At 43.1% G+C, this 17,864-nt stretch overlaps 1 protein-coding gene and 1 long non-coding RNA gene across 2 annotated transcripts in view; one reads left to right on the top strand and one right to left on the bottom strand.

Annotated features, from left to right (window-relative positions):
- The first annotated feature begins 1,113 nt into the window (after positions 1-1,113).
- On the top strand, positions 1,114-2,964 carry msc (musculin (activated B-cell factor-1)). Its single transcript, XM_019866254.1, has 2 exons — positions 1,114-1,492; positions 2,197-2,964. Exons 1-2 carry the CDS (start codon positions 1,223-1,225, stop codon positions 2,281-2,283), a joined length of 357 nt encoding a protein of 118 aa, XP_019721813.1. The 5' UTR covers positions 1,114-1,222; the 3' UTR covers positions 2,284-2,964.
- Positions 2,965-12,236: 9,272 nt separating this feature from the next.
- Positions 12,237-17,864, bottom strand: part of LOC109513697 (uncharacterized) — a 49,664-nt gene continuing 44,036 nt past the window's right edge. Inside the window, exon 6 of the long non-coding RNA XR_002167847.1 lies at positions 12,237-12,566. This is a non-coding gene — a long non-coding RNA (uncharacterized LOC109513697). The remainder of the gene's footprint in view (positions 12,567-17,864) is intronic.

Genomic DNA, 17,864 nt, shown 5'->3' with positions numbered 1-17,864 from the left:
CACATTGCATTCCGATTGTGTCTTCAGTTCATTTCCTTCAGTCTTGCCAAAAATCGTTTTTCCTCGGACCCAACTTGCAGGTTGAGAGCCGTTTTGACACATTGGGTGCCAACCCCTTGACTTTCTCCGGTCGTCCACAAAAATTCCTCCAAAAAAGCAACAAGTAGTCGTTCAGTAAAGAATGCAAAACAGCAATGTTAGCCCCGGTTCATGCCAACGCGCCAGATGTCATGGGAACGGCAAACAGCTGCTCCGTGTTCGGAAACACGATCTCTCTGTGAAACCTCCCGCAGGATTAGACGCTTTTGATAAGGTCTTCAAGACATTTCTGTCACCGAAAAAAAACGTTTTTTTTTTCTTCTTGGGTTTGGTGGGGGGTGCGGGGGGCACACTGAAAAAAGGTGAGGGGGGATGAAAAAGCAACTTGTAAAGGTTGTACAGGGGCACCTTAGGATACTAATCTTTTCCCATTCAAATTAATGGAATATGCCATTTATCTGTTCCCCCCAAAAAACATTTTCGTTTTTTTTTTTAAAGGAAAAATAACACTATATAATAACATACTTTATAAAAACATAGACTAAGAATAACGTAAGTAAACAGAATGCAAAGTATCAAAACATTTGCATATGAGGAACGAATGCTACAATCCAATTCGTTGTGCTGCCCCTTCTGCTGCGCCCGTCTTGGCCACCGGATGGCAGTAAAATAGAGTCACACTGACAGACGAAGAAGAGACACCATATGTCACTCCACTGCGTTCAAAAATCTGTTGCTTTGAAAACCACCGCTCTTGATGCTAACCGTTAGCATGTCGATTTTGGATCATTTGTTCGCTTTAAACTAAGTGGACATAAAGGCAAAAAGCTGTGTGATTGTTTGAAATACACTTACAGAATATTAATTGTCGATAGGCACAAATTCCAACCATTTTACTTTTAAAAAAACGAAAGAAATGATTAATCGATTACCACAATAGTTGCCTTTTGCTAATCGATTAGCGTGGCCCCGTAGCGTTGCTTCACTTGGCAGAATGTAGCAGAGTCTGCTTAAGTCGAGGCTGAGCGTGGCTGTTGAGTGGTGGGAGGAGAAAGTGCCCAGATGTCAGCTTTCTTAAATGACAGCCGTCGCCCAGCCACTGGCTTGTTTGTGCTTTCCCACCCCAACCAGTTAGTTTCCCCTGGACGTCGTAAGCGCACACCCCGAGGACTTGCAAGCGGTCATGTCGGCCAGCTGGGACGAGGAGGACCGAAGACCGGAGCACGGAGGGAAAGAGTCACACAGGGACGCAGCCAACGCTCGCGAAAGGGCCAGGATGAGGGTGCTGAGCAAAGCCTTCTCCAGGCTGAAGACCACCCTGCCCTGGGTACCCCCCGATACCAAGCTGTCCAAGTTGGACACCCTGCGGCTGGCCTCCAGCTACATCTCGCACCTCAGGCGACTGCTCCAGGACCACTCCCTGGATGACGCTTACGTGAAGACCGCCAGTCTGGTGTGATACTTTTTTTTTTTTTAAATTCCTTTTCATGGCACGCTTCAAAATCGACTCATTTCTTATTGCGCCGTTTTGAATGAAATTCATTACATGATCGTACTATAATTGTATTTATTGTACATTATAAGGATAACTTTAAAAAATAATCTAACACCGTTTTTCTTTCCCCTCGTCTGTATTTTGATTTAATGTGCGATTATTTTTTTCAAGGACCGCTTCACATGAATTATTCAACAAACACAAGCAATAAATTAATCTGCTTTACAATAAACAATGTTAGATTTATTACACAGAAATGTTTCAGTCTTAGGTGAGGCCAAACAAAAAGGCAAAGGAACTTGCGGTGTTTTTAAGCGTTCACTAAAATTCAAAATCCTGCCAAATAAGTGTGGTGTAAACATAAATCCTGAATCAGATTAGAACTAACATCACTTCAACTTTTCATTTTAAAACATGTAGCATCTGTAGGGTAGTGTTGTATGGCTTTAAGCTAAAGATACTGGAGCACAAACGATGGGATAACACCATGTAAGAATGCCCACAGGCCTATATTCTTTATCATCTGTGAAGAACGACGAATATTAGTGCTGTACTGAGAAGCCGAGAGGAGCTAAGCCTCCAGTAGCTATCTGTCTGCCTCCAGGTGGCCAAGACGCGCATATACATGACGTATTTAAACAGTTACGTATTTGTCCCACCAGACCTGGCCATTTGGGATGTCGGGACACTCGGAGGACGAGGACTCTCATTCCAAGACCACCACGAGACTTTGCGACGCAACAGCTTGAACACAGTATGGCCCCTGCCTGAGCGTTTCGTGGTGACATCACAGACAAAAGACAGTACGCCGGCCCCTCCTATGCTCAGAGAGCCTAAAACTCGCAAGATTTGAGGCTTATTTTGAATAAAACGTTTTGTTTTTTTTTTTTGCTCCCAGGGGTTCCCTTTCACAACAAATGCCAAGTCCTTGTTCTATGGTTATCATTCCACTGTCGCTGAGACATCCTTTCCATGCTCAATTGGTTGAAGTTTGGTGAGATTTGGAGCACATTTGGTGGCGCCAACAAACAAGGGGAAGGGTTTTCATCGGGTGGGAGTTAAACTCGCAGCTGTCGGTGAGATTCCCACAAGCGGGAGCGATGCGAGGCGACTCTCGAGAGACTTTTAATGAGCTTCCTTTCTCACACTGGCACAAACATGAAGAGCCGGCGAGCAAACGGCTCCGATGTACACTTAAAGTGGTGTCATCCATCAGCATAACAAGGTGATGATAGGGACGGATGGAGTGGACCTCCTCTCATGGCTTTTTATTTCATAAGTGCATTGAGACGTCAGGTGCTACAGCACTGACATCTAGTGGGGAAAAAAACAGAAGTGCAAGCTTAGAAAAAAAAATTAAGCATGTGTCCGGTCAGTCATTGGAAGAAGTGTCGACCAAATTAACGGTAAAAGAAGAAAAAGGCATAATTGTATTGTTTTTCAAGCTGATTATTGTTTTTATTATGACAAATGAAAATATTTCTACGACTGGTGATATGTATTCAAAAATATGCAAATGAAAAAAAGATCAAATCAAATAAAAAAGATAAAATCTATCATAAAAAATGAACTATTGAGTTCGAAAACATGAAATGAAATTAAAATAACATTGAAGAGAAGTTCAATGGGGATGTTAATCGATCAGAATTGTCAACTGTGATTTAAATCGCAAATGACATTTTGTTTCAAAATCTATTCGCGTTCACAATGTAATATTTTGATGGAGGTTTTTTTTTTTTTTTGTGTGTGGTGGGGGGCAACCCCCGTTTTTCGTGGAGGGTTATCCCAAATTTTTCCAATATCGTTTCATTTTTTTGGATTGTTTTATTTATCGTGGGCGGAAATTTCACGTCCACATGCCCCACGAATGGCGAGGTATTGATTTGTCGTTTCTTAGGAACAAGTGGCGAGATTTTAATTCGTGTCAAGCACTTAGTGTTTTATGATTGAAAAGGGTTGTAGTCACAAATTTTGTGGGGGGGTTTTATGTGTCTGACGAGCGAGCACACTAACGACTTTCATTCAAATGAATGTTTGTGTACTCACCACTTCCAAAACTTGCTTGCCGGTTTAGCCATTTGGAGCCTTCTATAATTTGTCACATTTTGGATTTAATATGGATTGTAACTCCAGAGAAGAAAAGTGACGTTATTACATTAAAACCAACAAAGAGGTCGTGTATGTGACAACACTGCCATTTGTCTTCAGGTTTGACATGTTCGGTAAAAATTGGATGGAAAACGCTCGTTTCCGTTTTAGGCACCAATTGGCCACAGAAATGAAAATGCAAGCGATGATTGGCCTAATGGATCATGTGACTGGACGTGAATGCGGAAGTAATGTGAACAAAACGCCGGTATTTTGATCTGCGTTAATTGCGCGAAATAAAAAAAAAAACATTTGTGGCGTTATAGGGAATTTGTGTGAACGCGCTTTTTAAATTAATTTTATTTTATGTTGTGTCATTTTAAAAAAATCCATAAAAATAGAATACAACTTATGTAAAATACAAAATAAGAAAAAGTACAATGTCTGACAATAAAAAATAGAATCAATCCAATAAAGCGAAAAAATATTTAAACTTGGTTTAGGGGTGAAATGTGCATAAAATGCTCAAACAAATTAATGTTGATTCAGTTGCTGGTTTGGTCCGTAACATGTCAAAAAAATAGACAAAAATGTTGATCATTGTTTTCCAAAGTAAAAGCAAAAATGTTTTTTGAATTAACACAAATATAATCAATCAGCTTTTATGGAGGACTACAGAGATTGGATATTTACTATTGGAAAGATGAAATTCTGAGCATTCGGACATCTTAAAATCAATATGAGGAATGTAAATGATTCACGAATGATCAAAAATAATTATTAATAATGTCCAGCAGGGGGGAGTGTTTCTCCTTGACTGAACCTCAACTGAACCTGTTGACATTTTGAGAAAATATCAACGCAGGTTTCCAAAGTCACTTTTGGAAATGTTTGTTATCCAATATGCGGTCACTCAGTAGCGCAAATGAGAAAATCCTGTGGCATTTCAATCAGGACTGAGTGAGGCGGGTACGGATTACTTCCTCCTGACTCACCCTATCCCGGAATTTCGGACTACAGCAATACCGGCAAAACTTTTTCACAGCTCTTCTTTGTTTGTTTGTTTGTTTTAATTGTGTTGTTGCTGTTTTTTTTTAAGCTTCTGGCTCCGGATTGGCTCAGATATCCAATTAAGTTGTGACTTACAGTGCCACCTGGCTCCCACTATTTTGATCCTAAAATTATTGATTGGAAAAAAGCCAGCCCTCCGTATTTCTGCCTGAAAGTGGTTTGCTCTGACTTCATGCATCGACAAAGACACTCTGACAAAGGAATCGGCTCCGCGCTCTGGGGCGAATAGCCCATCTGGGTTTTCCCGTCCCTGTCATCCGTCCACCAATGAGCTAGCTGGAAGGGCCGAGCTGTCAACGCTGCAGAGGGATTATCCGCCGCCATTGTTCTCCGAGCCACAATGGCCTTTGTCAAAGGACCTGTTGGCAACTTGGACCACAGTGGAACACACCTGTGGATTAAACCATTGCCTGTGGCACTGATGGCCTAAAAACAGCCACATTTTGGGGTTGCGTGCAAAAAGCAAAAGAGGTGGTGTCCAACTCCTACCTTTTGAAGTTTTGGTCTCTCCACAAAATCATTTCGATCTTCTGTGACTGACTGGCATGATGCATTTCAGTCCATCTGAGCATATCGTTAAAATGACCATCGGCAAGTTAGCTTTTCACGCTAGCTGCATACTTCAATGTTTGAGTGTCTTTTGAGTCTTGTGTTTTTTTTCTGTGTATTAGTCAACAAAAGGTACACTGGCTTTACTCGTTGTAGATTTAGAAGGATGGGAATTAACTTTTTGAAAGACCAATAAAAATTCAAAGTCGACAATTCAAAAGGCTGTTTGGTCACACCTGTGTTCAAACCCGCCCCTCCTTTCTTCGTCATTGCTGCCGCGATCGCCGTCATGAAGTCACGTTTTACACGAGCGGCGTGAAATCGCTTTGATTTCAAAAACGGTCACGGAAAGTTCAAGCCTCTTAAAAGTTTGGAAAGCACGGATTTTGTTTGACAGGCTACGTTATTTCTCAAGACTAGGCGCGCAAAGTGAAGAGATTGCATTTGGACATTTGTATTTGCTGATTGGACTGACAGCAACACACACACACACACACAAAAATGTCAATTATACTTGGAATAATAAGTTCCAGAGTTCAAACTGTCATAAAAACCATTCATACCTGAACAGGCAACGTTTTAAGTAACATTGTGACATTATTCATTTCCATACAAAATAAGTAATAATTGTAATTAAAAAAAAAAAACACGCTTTAGGTTACTCCATGTTCTTTAAAATGTGATTTTAACGCTATGCTATAGTGTTTATTGGCAGTTTTGTTAATATTACATTACATCTAATATTAACTGTTGTTTTATCAACCCCCCCCCCACTCATCCATCATTGACTACAGTAATTACAATTTTTACTTTTGTCACTTCAAATATTGAGTACATTGCCTACAATGCTTAGCTTTTCACAAAAAAAAAAAAAAAAAAGAGGCTAAGTGCTAGCTTATGGCCGCTCCAGGTCAAAGTTTACATTTCATATTATAAACATAAAATAGGAAGAATCGAAAGTTGGTTTTATCACCAAACCACCACGTTTACTAGCTTGACGCTAACGCACAACACGAAATGCCATAGACGAGCTAAAGAAAATAACGTCGATATGGCCAGAATGATGAACAACATGTGCGGGCTACTCGCTCATTCAACAATATTCACGAGGCATGAGGATGCCCCCCCGCGCCCCACCAACCCCACCTCAGATGGACGCCTGGGGCCCCGCTACGCTGTGAGTCCCCCACCCTAACCTCCGCCCCCCCAGCCCTTTGGACACCACTGCTGGACATCCTCTGTTAATCAATCAAATAATGAGATGCATCCATTTCAAAGGTCCAACATGTGATGATGACGATGATGATGACGATGATGACGAAAGGTCTCTTTGGGGTCTCGGCTGAATGCGCCGAGACGCGACTGACAGCTCCATCGGCACAGTTAACACCATTTGATGGATCACCTGTGTGTGTGTGTGTGTGTGTGTGTGTGTGTGTGTGTGTGTGTGTGTGTGTGTGTGTGTGTGTGTGTGTGTGTGTGTGTGTGTGTGTGTGTGTGTGTGTGTGTGTTCATAGATTTATGTGTGTGGGATACCCAAGAGAGATTATGTGGAGGGTTGGTACTTTGTGGATCAGATGGCGCGTTAATTACTCCGCCTTCAAAAAGGGGGGCTGGGGTGGCGGGGCTCCGAGCAGGATGTGGCCACGGGCGGGGACAGACAGGTGAACGCGGTGGCGTGATTGAGCTACAGTTAACTAGTCTGCCAAGTAACAAGTGACCAATTAAATGTGTGTTGTTTTTAGCGCCATTCATTTTATCATGATGTATATTTTTTTTTGTTTCATTGTCATTGTTTATTATGTATGTACTTTCTTAAAAAATACAGTAATATTCATAATTGCTGCTCATTTGTATTTTTTTTTTGTTTTGATTATTTGCAGAGGATAAAGAATATATGACCGTGAGTAAGTCCGCAAGTGAAGTAATGACAATCGTAACTGTTGCTATTTTGGTCTCTTTTTGAAGACAAATCCCGTGCGAACGTCAAATAAATAAGATAACACAGCAAAAACAAAGTTGCGTTGAAGTGTTTGCAAGCGGCACTTCTGCGGCCAACAAACAGAAGGCCGCACAATCTTTGAACCCACTCGACCTTTCACCACCCCCTCTCCCCCCACTGCCACCACTTCACAAAGAAACACACAAGTGTTGGTGGTAGGGGGGGCTTCTTCTTCTTGCGTCCGTCACATCAAAGCTTGGTGGAGGTGCGGAGGAGAGGGAGGGCAGCTGACCCCCTGGGAAGGGTGCACCAGGAGAAGCCCGCTGTATGCCTGCCCGGGTGTGTGGAAAGAGACTATCAGGCAGCGCCAAGGACGGCCCCCGGGTGAGGTCGCTGAGTGGGGTGGGTGGGTGTCAGGGGGGGCTTCTGATGGAGACATTAAATCTGCGGAGGTTCCTCAAGGCCATGCGTGACAAGAGCGGCTTGCTTGTGTACTCTCAACACACACACACACACACACACACACACACACACACACACACATACGGGCAGACCTTTTTCATCAATCATTTTGCTTCCTCTGTCTTTTTGGAACCTGACATTGATTTATTTGTGATACTTGATGGATGTATATATATAGATAGATAGATAGATATGTCTATATATACATATATAGATATATTTTCTGCCTAGCAACAAGTGACTAAGAGCGTGTGAAGCCACTGTCATTGTTTTCAATATTATGTGTAATACAGTAGTCGGAATCGGACAAATTCTACCTCGTAACAAGTGACCAAAAAAACGTAATGCTAGTTTATGAAGTTAAAACAATTTTCATTCGCAATATCGGAATTTTTATTTTTACCTACAACAGAATAAAACATAATATCATAAAAGTCGTCTTGTGACACGTGAGCGTCTTCTCATCGGCCGCTGCTTTTTTTTTCTTCATTTTTATGAAGTTGTCTCTGTCTCTGGAGTGCCACAAAAACACATTCATGGGCTTGTGTCTCAGCCTGGTTACTTTACAAGGTGACAAAGTTGAGCCGACGACGACCAAGCGCAGCTGGCATGGCTGCGAACGCGCCTCCGTGGCATCATCATCGAGGGCGAGGGCGTTTGAAGCGCTATGAGTTTTTCCCACATGGTCCACTTTAATGAGCGTGTGGGAAGCAGGAAGTGAGGAGGACACGTGCGTTTTTATTTCACAGACAACATGAAAACGGGAGCAAAATCAGACAAATTAAAAATGACTGAAGAGAGGAAGAACAAACACACACGCTACCAAAAATGTGTTTTTTGTACAGACAACATGAAAACGGGAGCAAAACCAGACAAATTAAAAATGACTCTGAAGAGAGGAAGAACAAACATACACGCGACCAAAAATTTGTTTTTTGTAGCTTGTCTCAGCAAAAATTAAGATGATCTTGAAACGCTTCCTGCTTTCACTCTTCTTCTGTCAAATGTACACAGCGTTAAACACGATGGTGTGCCACCATCTAGTGGCCTACAGTGGAATCACACCCAAAATACACCAAAACTTGTAACTGTAGATAATAATAATAATAATAATAATAATAATAATAACAGAAATAATGAATAAATAAATCACTTAAAAAATCTGTGACAAGCGCATGAGTTGAATTTGACAAAATGTAAGCTAAAAAAAAAAAAAATCCCAAAAATACACTTCAGTTGGGACACTGAAGTCGGTGCAAGTCTTAAAACATTCGGATTAAGATGGGAGCATTTGACTTGCTGTGTTTATGGTCTGCGATTGGCTTAATGGGGAGAAGGTTCCTTTGATGGTGCTCCAACAATGCTCTTGACGCACCATGACGTGAGCCCCCCCCCCCACCTCCACCATTAGAATAAAACCTCCACCTCGCTAGACCTCTTTATGCCAGCATCAAAGGATTAACGCTGCGTTTTGTCCTCGCTCTGGCTTTTTGCGACACAATGAGATGATTGCCACTCCCTGCTATAACTGAGTAAAAGTGGAGTGGTATTGCTTTCCGTTTGGCAGGTTTCGACTTCGCTTACATTTGCATAATTAAAGTAAGTCCCCCTCCAAACACTTTAAAAACACATTTGCTGTGAGCGAGTAAGAGCAATAGATAAGACAAGAATATTGTACAATCAGTCTCACAGTGTATTGGTTCCTCTCCGTTTTTTTTTTCATAGCAACAAACGTATCATCTCATAAAATTAACCTCGCTTTGGCTCTTTCCGTAGGCATAAAAACAAGGATTAAAGAGGATGACATTCAATAAGGTTCAACAAGAACTAGGCTGTGCTGAAACTTCCTGGTTTCATTGTTCTTTCAAATTTACAGTCTCAAACTGAAGAGTACACCACCATCTAGTGGTAGACAGTGGAATGACATCCCCCAATAAAAGGTGAGACGAAAATAGAGTATTTAACTGTTCCAAAAACAATTCTTGAAATAGCGGGAAAGTGATCCAGAACCGATGGAGGGAGTTTCCTGTCATGTATAAAAACTAGGGCAATGCAATGCTTTTTTCAGGAAAGCACAAGTATGAGTCGTCACTCGAGTACTCATCGATACCAAGTACTGATAACTCTAGATACCTCTAATAGTTTTGAAATGTCAAATTTTATTTGACCAAAATTGTGACCAGAACTTTCTTTCAGATGCAGACGATGATTCACCAATGTGTCAAGCTGTCCACAGTAATAGCACCAACTAGTGGCGAGGAGGACTTATTATCAGATTTTGTTTTGCATTAGGTCTCAGTTGCTCTCGACATTTTAAAACAAAATCAAATGAACAAGCTGCTGCTTGAGTGCCGACGAGAAATTGTGAATGAGTTCAAATTTGAAAAAAAAGAAACTTTCGAAGAAACATGTAATTGTAATTATGACAGTAGAAAAATATTCCCGAAACTAAATACTGTGCATGTTTGAATTATTATTGTGGTGAGGGGCAGTTTTTTTCCCCCCATTCTTATTGGTCATCTTTTTCTTCTGCAGCCACCCGTGTCGTCTTTGCGGCGCTGTCATCCATCTCCGACGATAGGGGGGGGAGGGGGGGCACAATTGTGAGACAAATTGAATCCGATAGGAAACTGAGGGCGGCAGCCACAAAAAATACGAAAAAAAAAAAATGGAGCTCTGCAACACAGCCGAGACTGTCGGGTATACTCCTGCAGTATCAATCCTGGATGAGTTTTACTTCATCCAGAAAGGGAGGCGGGCCTTGATAAATGGCGTGGGCGCACCCCTGGGGGCCTCTCCTGTTTAAGGAGCGGCGAGGCGATTTATGAGCAGGCCCTCGCAGGCTTCACAGTGATTAATGGCCACCGTCCTCCGTGGCTGTTTGGATAGGCAGATAACATCAAAGCGGCCTGCTGCTCGTGTTAAGAAAATACTGCATTGTGGGTCAGTGCAAATGAAGCCGAGAGGGGATCGCTTGTGTTTTTGGATGGCACACCCCCACTCGGCATATACTCGGGGGGTCACGGATGACACATGCAAATGAGTGATGAGCTGTTAACGTTGGCCTGCGCTTATGAGAGGAGGCGAGCAGCCGTCACACAAATTTGTACCTAATGAGCAGTTTAGAGATATGTGCACACCCCTCACGCGCCCCCCCCCCTTCCGTGCCATTGATCACGCACTTGATGCTTGAGGGGCTCACACTTTGATGTCTTTCCCCCAAAATGTTTGGGGGAAATTCATTTTTGGATGTTTGAAATCAGAAACGCGAAGTAGCCAAGCCGCCTCGGATAAAACGATCTAAAAGTAGAGGAGGCCGCTGGATTTTGTCATCCCTGACTGCCCCCACTCAGAAAGCGCATTTAAAAAAAAAAAAGCCCACCATTTCTCTGGCCAAGCGCGGCTAATCGTCCTGTGAAACTAAGCAAATTGCGGCGGACTCGACTGAGCCGCCGCGTCTCCTTTCCCGCCTCCCTCTCCGGTTTCCTGCCATCGAGGTGCCCTATCGCCATGCCAAACCACCACCACCCCACCCTCCGACCCTCCCATCCGCACTCCCGTCTCTCAATAGAAGACTGAGATTTCACATGGCGGCTGAACAGGTGTCCCCTCTGTCCTGCCGCCACTCGCGGGGGTCCGGCCGTCGGGAGGAAGCATGGGAAAGGGCAGACGCAGCCCACGCGGGTTCTACCCCAGCGGGCAGGTAACAGTGAGCCTTTCAAGGAAGTTTGCCCTTCTCACCGCTCCAGCGAAGTTCAGAAGTTTGATGTGCAAATGCGATAAGAAGAAGAGGAGGACTTGTTGATTTGGCTTCGTCCCGTGAACGTGCGCGCCACCAGGGGGCGATGTGCTGAAGACTTCTGGAAAGGTTTGATTGACATCTGGGGTGTCAAACTCATTTTTGTGATGCCATTTTCCTTTGGAGGGCCGTTATGACTGAAACCATATTAAAAAAAAAAAGTCAATAATAACGGTTTATTCAACTATTGTTGAAGTTACTGTAATGAGGAGTTTGGTCACAAGATGCATACATGTTTCTAATGGATTAAATATGAGAATTTTAAATTTTGGGAGAGATTTTAGGTGGCATCATAGAAGTTGACGTTTGATTTGCTTTCGCGGGCCACATAAAATGATGTAGCGGGCCACATCTGGCCCCCGGGCCTTGAGACTGACACCTGTGATTTACATATGAACTTTTTTTTTAAAAGTGCCGCTCTTTGAGTTTTTCGTGTTGTTTGTGTTTCACTTTGTCCCTTTATTAGATATGAGAATTTGAAATTTTGGTCGAGATTTTAGTAAGCATGACGGAAGTTGACGTTTGATTTGCTTTTGCGGGCCACATAAAAAGATGTGGCGGGCCACATCTGGCCCCCGGGCCTTGAGTTTGACACCAGTGATTTACAGATCACTTTTTTATTTATTTATTTTTTTTAAGTGCTGCTTTTTGAGTATTTTTTCTTTCTTGTGTGGTCACTTTATCCCTTTGTCCTTGCAAATCTTGCTCAAATTCCGCCCGGCGACACATGACAGCGGAAACGTGATGACACAATTGAATTGAAAAATCAGAAAGATGCTTTATGCTTGGATTTAAAATGTTCATTTCATATATAATAAATCAACAAAATAGCAGGCCTGCAAACCGAGACCCTGCAGCGCAGTAGGTTTGAACGTATTATGTTATATTTTCTGGCCTCTATTTGTTTGGGGGGGAACATGTGAAAAGCGCATATGTACTGCTGCTGACAGCTTCACGGCGAACCCTAATTTATGTCTTCCCCTTTCATCCATTCTTTTTAAGTCGACGTTGAAGAAGAACAACACGGAAGATGTTACTAGGCCCGGGCCCTTAAAGCTGTCCTCACCTTTCCGCCTGATCCCGGTCGGGTCGCTGGAGACGCTTGCTTTCCTCGGTCCCGGCTGATTTACGACATGTTGAGAGAGAGAGAGAGAGGGATGAGGATTATTGATCCTGGGAATCAGCGGCCAGGATGGGATGGTGAACACGAGAGGGGAAGGGAGAGGGAGGCCATTAAGGCTGCGGGAGTGGAGGGCGAGGGGATTTGAGGGCCTCTAATGGAATCAACTCCTCCATTAGCCCGTGGGAGCTAACTGATGCTATCCATCCCCCCCTGCCCGCCTCGCCTCGACGCAACAAAGTCCCTTTTGTCCTCTACCCTGGCACGCCGTCCGTCACATGGGATGCAGAGCAATTGGAAATTATTGCTGCGTCCTGTGACGGCATCGTTTGGTGCTTGGTATTTTATGTCAGGCACCTTGTCGGGCAGCTATATTTGGCATTTATTTCATTTCTCCGACCAAACGAGACTTACATTCGTGATGAAGATATCAGACCGAAATATCTCCGGGAGTAAAATATGTGGAATTTTTCAATGACAGCATCCAGTAAGATGTAGCGATTTATTAAATTGATCGGAAAAGAAAGAAAAGTGACGGGAAGGAGTCATGTTGAATACATCACGTCGAGGCCCGCGGGATTTACATCACTGCGATATCGTTGCGCGTTTATGGTCCAAACATGAGCGCTTCAGCAACAACATGCCGCCACGCATAAACATCACCTCGCTTTTATTCCAAAGGTGGCTGACGGCGCTCATAAAAACATCAAGCCGTGCCATCATGATGTAATCAGCGTCTCATTTGCTCTGTTTACTTTTAGCCCGTGATTGCGCTCGGGTGACTCATACGCAGAAAGAAAGCGAGAAAAGAGAGCCATCGGTGGGGAGATTCTGTTTTAAGAGCCAACCTTGCCTATTGTTTGGCCGGACACTTTGAATGGATAACCAGATGGAGTCAGAGTAGAGCAGACATGTCTCGTCGAGCCCTCTTTACCTGGGAAACGTGTGGGTGGCGAGTGGCGAGTGGAAGGAGTGGGGGGGGGGGGGATACAAATCAAGGATTTGAACTACGCCAGCAGACATTTTAAAAAACCCTTGGCGTGCGTTTTACAGCGTCTGACCTAAACACAAGCATGAGTACATGCGAACACACAAGCTTGGACACACAGCGGCTCAAAAGAACTGCTTTTGTCATCATGTATTTTTTGCCGGGCCTTCAATTTTAATATTGTGATTTGTATACAGCGGTAACTCTCGACTTACGAACGTCTCTTCATACGAAATGTTCAAGTTACGAAACGCCTCAACGGGAAAATATTGTCTCTTGTTACGATAGAAATTTTCAGATACGAAAGGTAAAAATACACGAAGGGCTGCTACTCGCAGCTTTGAGTTTCATGAACGCAACATACTTGTAGCTGCTCTGCAATTGGCTAATACCGAGCATCATCCTGGCATCCCATTGGCTAAGAGGGAACTCTACCGTATGTTTGTAGATAGATCGAAATTTGTCGATGTAACGTCCTCGTCATTCGCCCCTCGGGCCATGAAGTGTTCTGATAGTTTTGCGTAAATGTGGATCACCTAGAAAAAGTGTTCAGCAGTCGGGCGATCGCTCACTATGCTGATTTTTTTCCTCGGACATTTTCGTAGGAAAACATCAACATACTTAGGAAATTAATTGGCTCTGGAAGAAATTTCTGAACTGGAAAAGTTTGTAAGTAGAGACACGTTTTCCATGTAAATGCCCTAATCCGTTCCAAACCCCCCCAACAATTCTGACACATTTTGATGCATTTTTATGCTTTACAAAACATTTGTGTCAGAATTGTTGAGGGGTTTGGAACGGATTAGGTCATTTACATGGAAACCGCGTCTCTACTTACAAAATTTTTCTAGTTCAGAAATTTCTTCCAGAACCAATTAATTTCCTAAGTAGAGGTGCCACTTTTTAACAATATCACTTTTGTTGTTGGAGGGTTTTTTGGGCTTGAAAGAAGAAACAACTCATGTCACTTAACTGACATGTGTCAAGGATGATTCGACAAATGATTATTTTCAACTGCCGTGCCAGCTTTTTGGTGCAGCTGCACGGGTTGCGCCGTCGAAATCGACGCCCTGATTGGTCGTGATGAGGCAGAGCGACGCTGGCAGCAGGACGGCAGCTGAAGTTTAATTTCGAGGCCCTTAACTGCATTCGTTGCCTTCGCTGAATGCAACCTCTCCTCTTCGCAAGAATCCAAGCTTTGGAAAGAGCGCCATTGCTGCTCCTCCATCAGAGTCAGATGCCGAGTCCCTCCAGACCGAAACCACATCAGCTGTCACCCGTCTCGTTTCCTCTCTCCAATTATGTCTCAAACGGGGGACAACCAAAAAGCAACCATCGAAATTCCTGCGAGCTCGGGCCCATGAGCCAAAACCGGCATCTGTTTTTATAACCGGGGGAAACCCCCCTTTTTTTTCTTCTTGTCTGCTTATGACAGAGTGCCGCAGCTAGCACGCTGGTGTGACGAGCGGTGGGAGGGGCGGGGCCAGAGGACTGTTATTCTGGTTTTGGTGAAACAAAGCCACCAGCTTGTCAAACAACGGATGCCTACGGCGTCCTGAGACCATTGCTGTTGTTGTACTTGCGGTCCTGAAGAAACGTCGGCGAATTAGCGTAGCGCCAAAGCAGCGGAAGCAAAAAAAAAAAAAACAAAAAAAACATTCCGACGTGGGTCAAGCGGCGGTCAGACATTTGCATATTGGATGTGTGTCAGTAAAAAGCAGCTGGATAAGACTGCAACACAGAGCCTGATGATTGCAACTCGTTCAAAAATTGACAGGCTCAGTCGTTCCCCAACAACCCGAGGTTGGTAGTTCGATCCCCGGCCATTGCGACCGTGTTGAAGTGTCCTTGAGCAAGATACTGAACCCACCAGTTGCTCCTGATGCTGCGTCATCAGTACGTGAATGAGCTCGCTGTGACTTAAATCTCTTGATAGATACTCGAAAAATGTTGGAGCATGATCCTAAAAATAAATGAAAGAAATCAATTGAGCGTTCGCTATTGACTGGTCATCCTCCAAATCTCGACCAGTCCAAAATCTGGACAGAAATTTTTAAACGATCGCCAGGCTTCAGACGACAGTCCAAAAATCCACGGGATTCTCGCTTCACTGGAATTATTTTTTTTTTAAATCTTGCCTCCAATCATTAAAAAAAAAAAAAAAATTTAAAAATCACAAAATCTTTCACAAATCCCAACTGACAATTTTTAAATCAACAGAACTGTTGCCTGAACCAAAACAGGATTCTCACCTGACCCAAAAGGCACAAATTCTTTCAAAAATCCTCACTGACAATCCCAAAACCCTTCATAAATCTTCACTGATCATTCCCAAATCCAAACAAGACTCTCGCCTTGACAACCGGACCCCAAGTCCCATCAATTCCTAACCCCTAAAACAGGAAGTACAAACCCCACCGCAACAAACCCACCAAAACACACTCAAGGGTGAATCTTCTTGATCCTGGCTGAAATGATGTCTAAGTGAGGTGGGCTTGGCGGTTGGCGTGACGATGGTTGGAAGGCATATTTGAGTGTGACCCGGTTTTTGCCAACGGTGGCCAATCAGTTCCAGCAGGACTCCTCTAATGGGCTGGGTGGGCCCTCACCTGATTACAGTCAATTGTGGCGATTTCCTGCCTCCGAGCCTCGCATATGGATCGAGTGAGGAGTCGGCGGCGGCAGCGGCGGCGGCTGAGGGACTACCGTTTCTCTCCGCTACATACAAAATTTGCTCTCTCGCTCTTTTTTTTTTTTTTTTGTAAGGAAAAACCAAAAACTTGTTTTTACTGACTCTGCTGTCAAAATAGCCAACCGACATTCCGAGAATGAAAATGAATCTAACCTCACTCAAAAAATCTTGAACCATCCCCACATATATTAAAAAAACACAATTGACAATTACCAAAAAAAAAAAAAATCAATTGACAAAATCCATCCTCCCCATTTTTTTCAGTCTCAATCAAAAAAAACAACAACAAAAAAAATCACAACCAGCAAAAAATAAAGAACATTCGAAAAATTGGCCAGCAATCTCAAAATGTCTGTAAAAAGTTCTGAACAAAAATATGACCACTCATTGGAAAATCAATCCAAAAACATCTCAAAAACCAAACCGAAAAATCTTGAACGTCAAAAGGACCTTCACCGGAAAATCTCATTCTTTCAAGAATCTCCACCAACATTCTCAAATTCTCGAATGAAATCTCAACCCGTACTCAGAAAGTCCTTCAAAAATCTTGACCAAAAATCCCCACATCAAACACCAAGAAGCTTCACCCAAAAATCTCCAAACCATTCAAAACATCTTGACCAAAAATCTTTCAAAAATCTCTGTCTTTCCACAAAATCGGAACAATCCTTCAAAAATCTCCACGGTCATCCCCAAATTATTTAAATCTCAACCATGGATTGGAAAATCATTCCAAAATCTCGAACAACAATCTGAAAATCTTTCAAACCTAAACCCTCAACGACATCTTTCCAAAATCTCAGCCACGTATCCCATAGCCTCGTTTGATACTCTGAAAAGTCTCGAACCCTGATCAGAAATTCTTCAAAAATCTTGACCGAAAATCACCCAATCCCTAAACTCTTGCGCCACCCGAAAAAAAGCTCCAAACCTTTCAAAAAATCTCCACAACCATCCTCCAAATCTAAACTAGGAAACCTTCAATACTGGCTAACAGTTTTGGCTAACAGTTTCGGCCGATCATACAAAAATATTGTTTTTTTTTCATTTCTTCTTCTTCTTTTTCATTCGTCTTTTAAAACTGAACGGGACTGCACTGTTGAAAAAATAAATAAATACATATATATCATAAGACAAAATTAATCATTTTCAGTGAGGTCTGTCGCTCCGCGAAAAATAAATGAGCCTGTCAGCGTATCCCGTCCGCTTTTTGTCCACCGCCAGCGAACTGAGCCGACAGGAAGGAAGAACGCAATGAGAAACACATCGCGTGGGCTCGGACTGTTATTAATAAATAGTGCTTCGCCGCTGAGCCGTGACATTCTTGCGCAATAAAAGACACTTAAGAGCCATGAAGTCAAACAAGACGGCCGCATCCTCCTCCTCCTTCCATAGGTGGTGTTTTGTATCCGGACCGGCAACCGGATCCCTTTGACGGCCCCGGATACGAACAACGCGAGGCTGCTGTGTGGCTTATTTGATGGATTGATCATTGATTTTTTTTTTTTTTAATGATCCTTGTATTAGATTCTACGTCTTCACTCTCAATTCTGTCCCAGTCTTGTGTTTCCCCTCACATCCTGTATGAAAATGGTTAAAATCCCAAGGGTAAAAGGGGG

This window comes from Hippocampus comes, unplaced genomic scaffold (genome assembly GCF_001891065.2).
Source record: "Hippocampus comes isolate QL1 unplaced genomic scaffold, H_comes_QL1_v1.1 scaffold3, whole genome shotgun sequence".
NCBI lineage: Eukaryota > Metazoa > Chordata > Actinopteri > Syngnathiformes > Syngnathidae > Hippocampus > Hippocampus comes.
Note: the sequence above shows the minus strand (reverse complement) of the source record. Positions and strands in the feature narration are given on the sequence as shown.

Coding starts and splice junctions, on each gene's coding strand:
- msc (XM_019866254.1), top strand. CDS start 1,223: ATGTCGGCCAGCTGGGACGAGGAGGACCGAAGACCGGAGCACGGAGGG. Junction 1,493..2,196: donor ACGTGAAGACCGCCAGTCTG/GTGTGATACTTT, acceptor TTGTCCCACCAG/ACCTGGCCATTTGGGATGTC.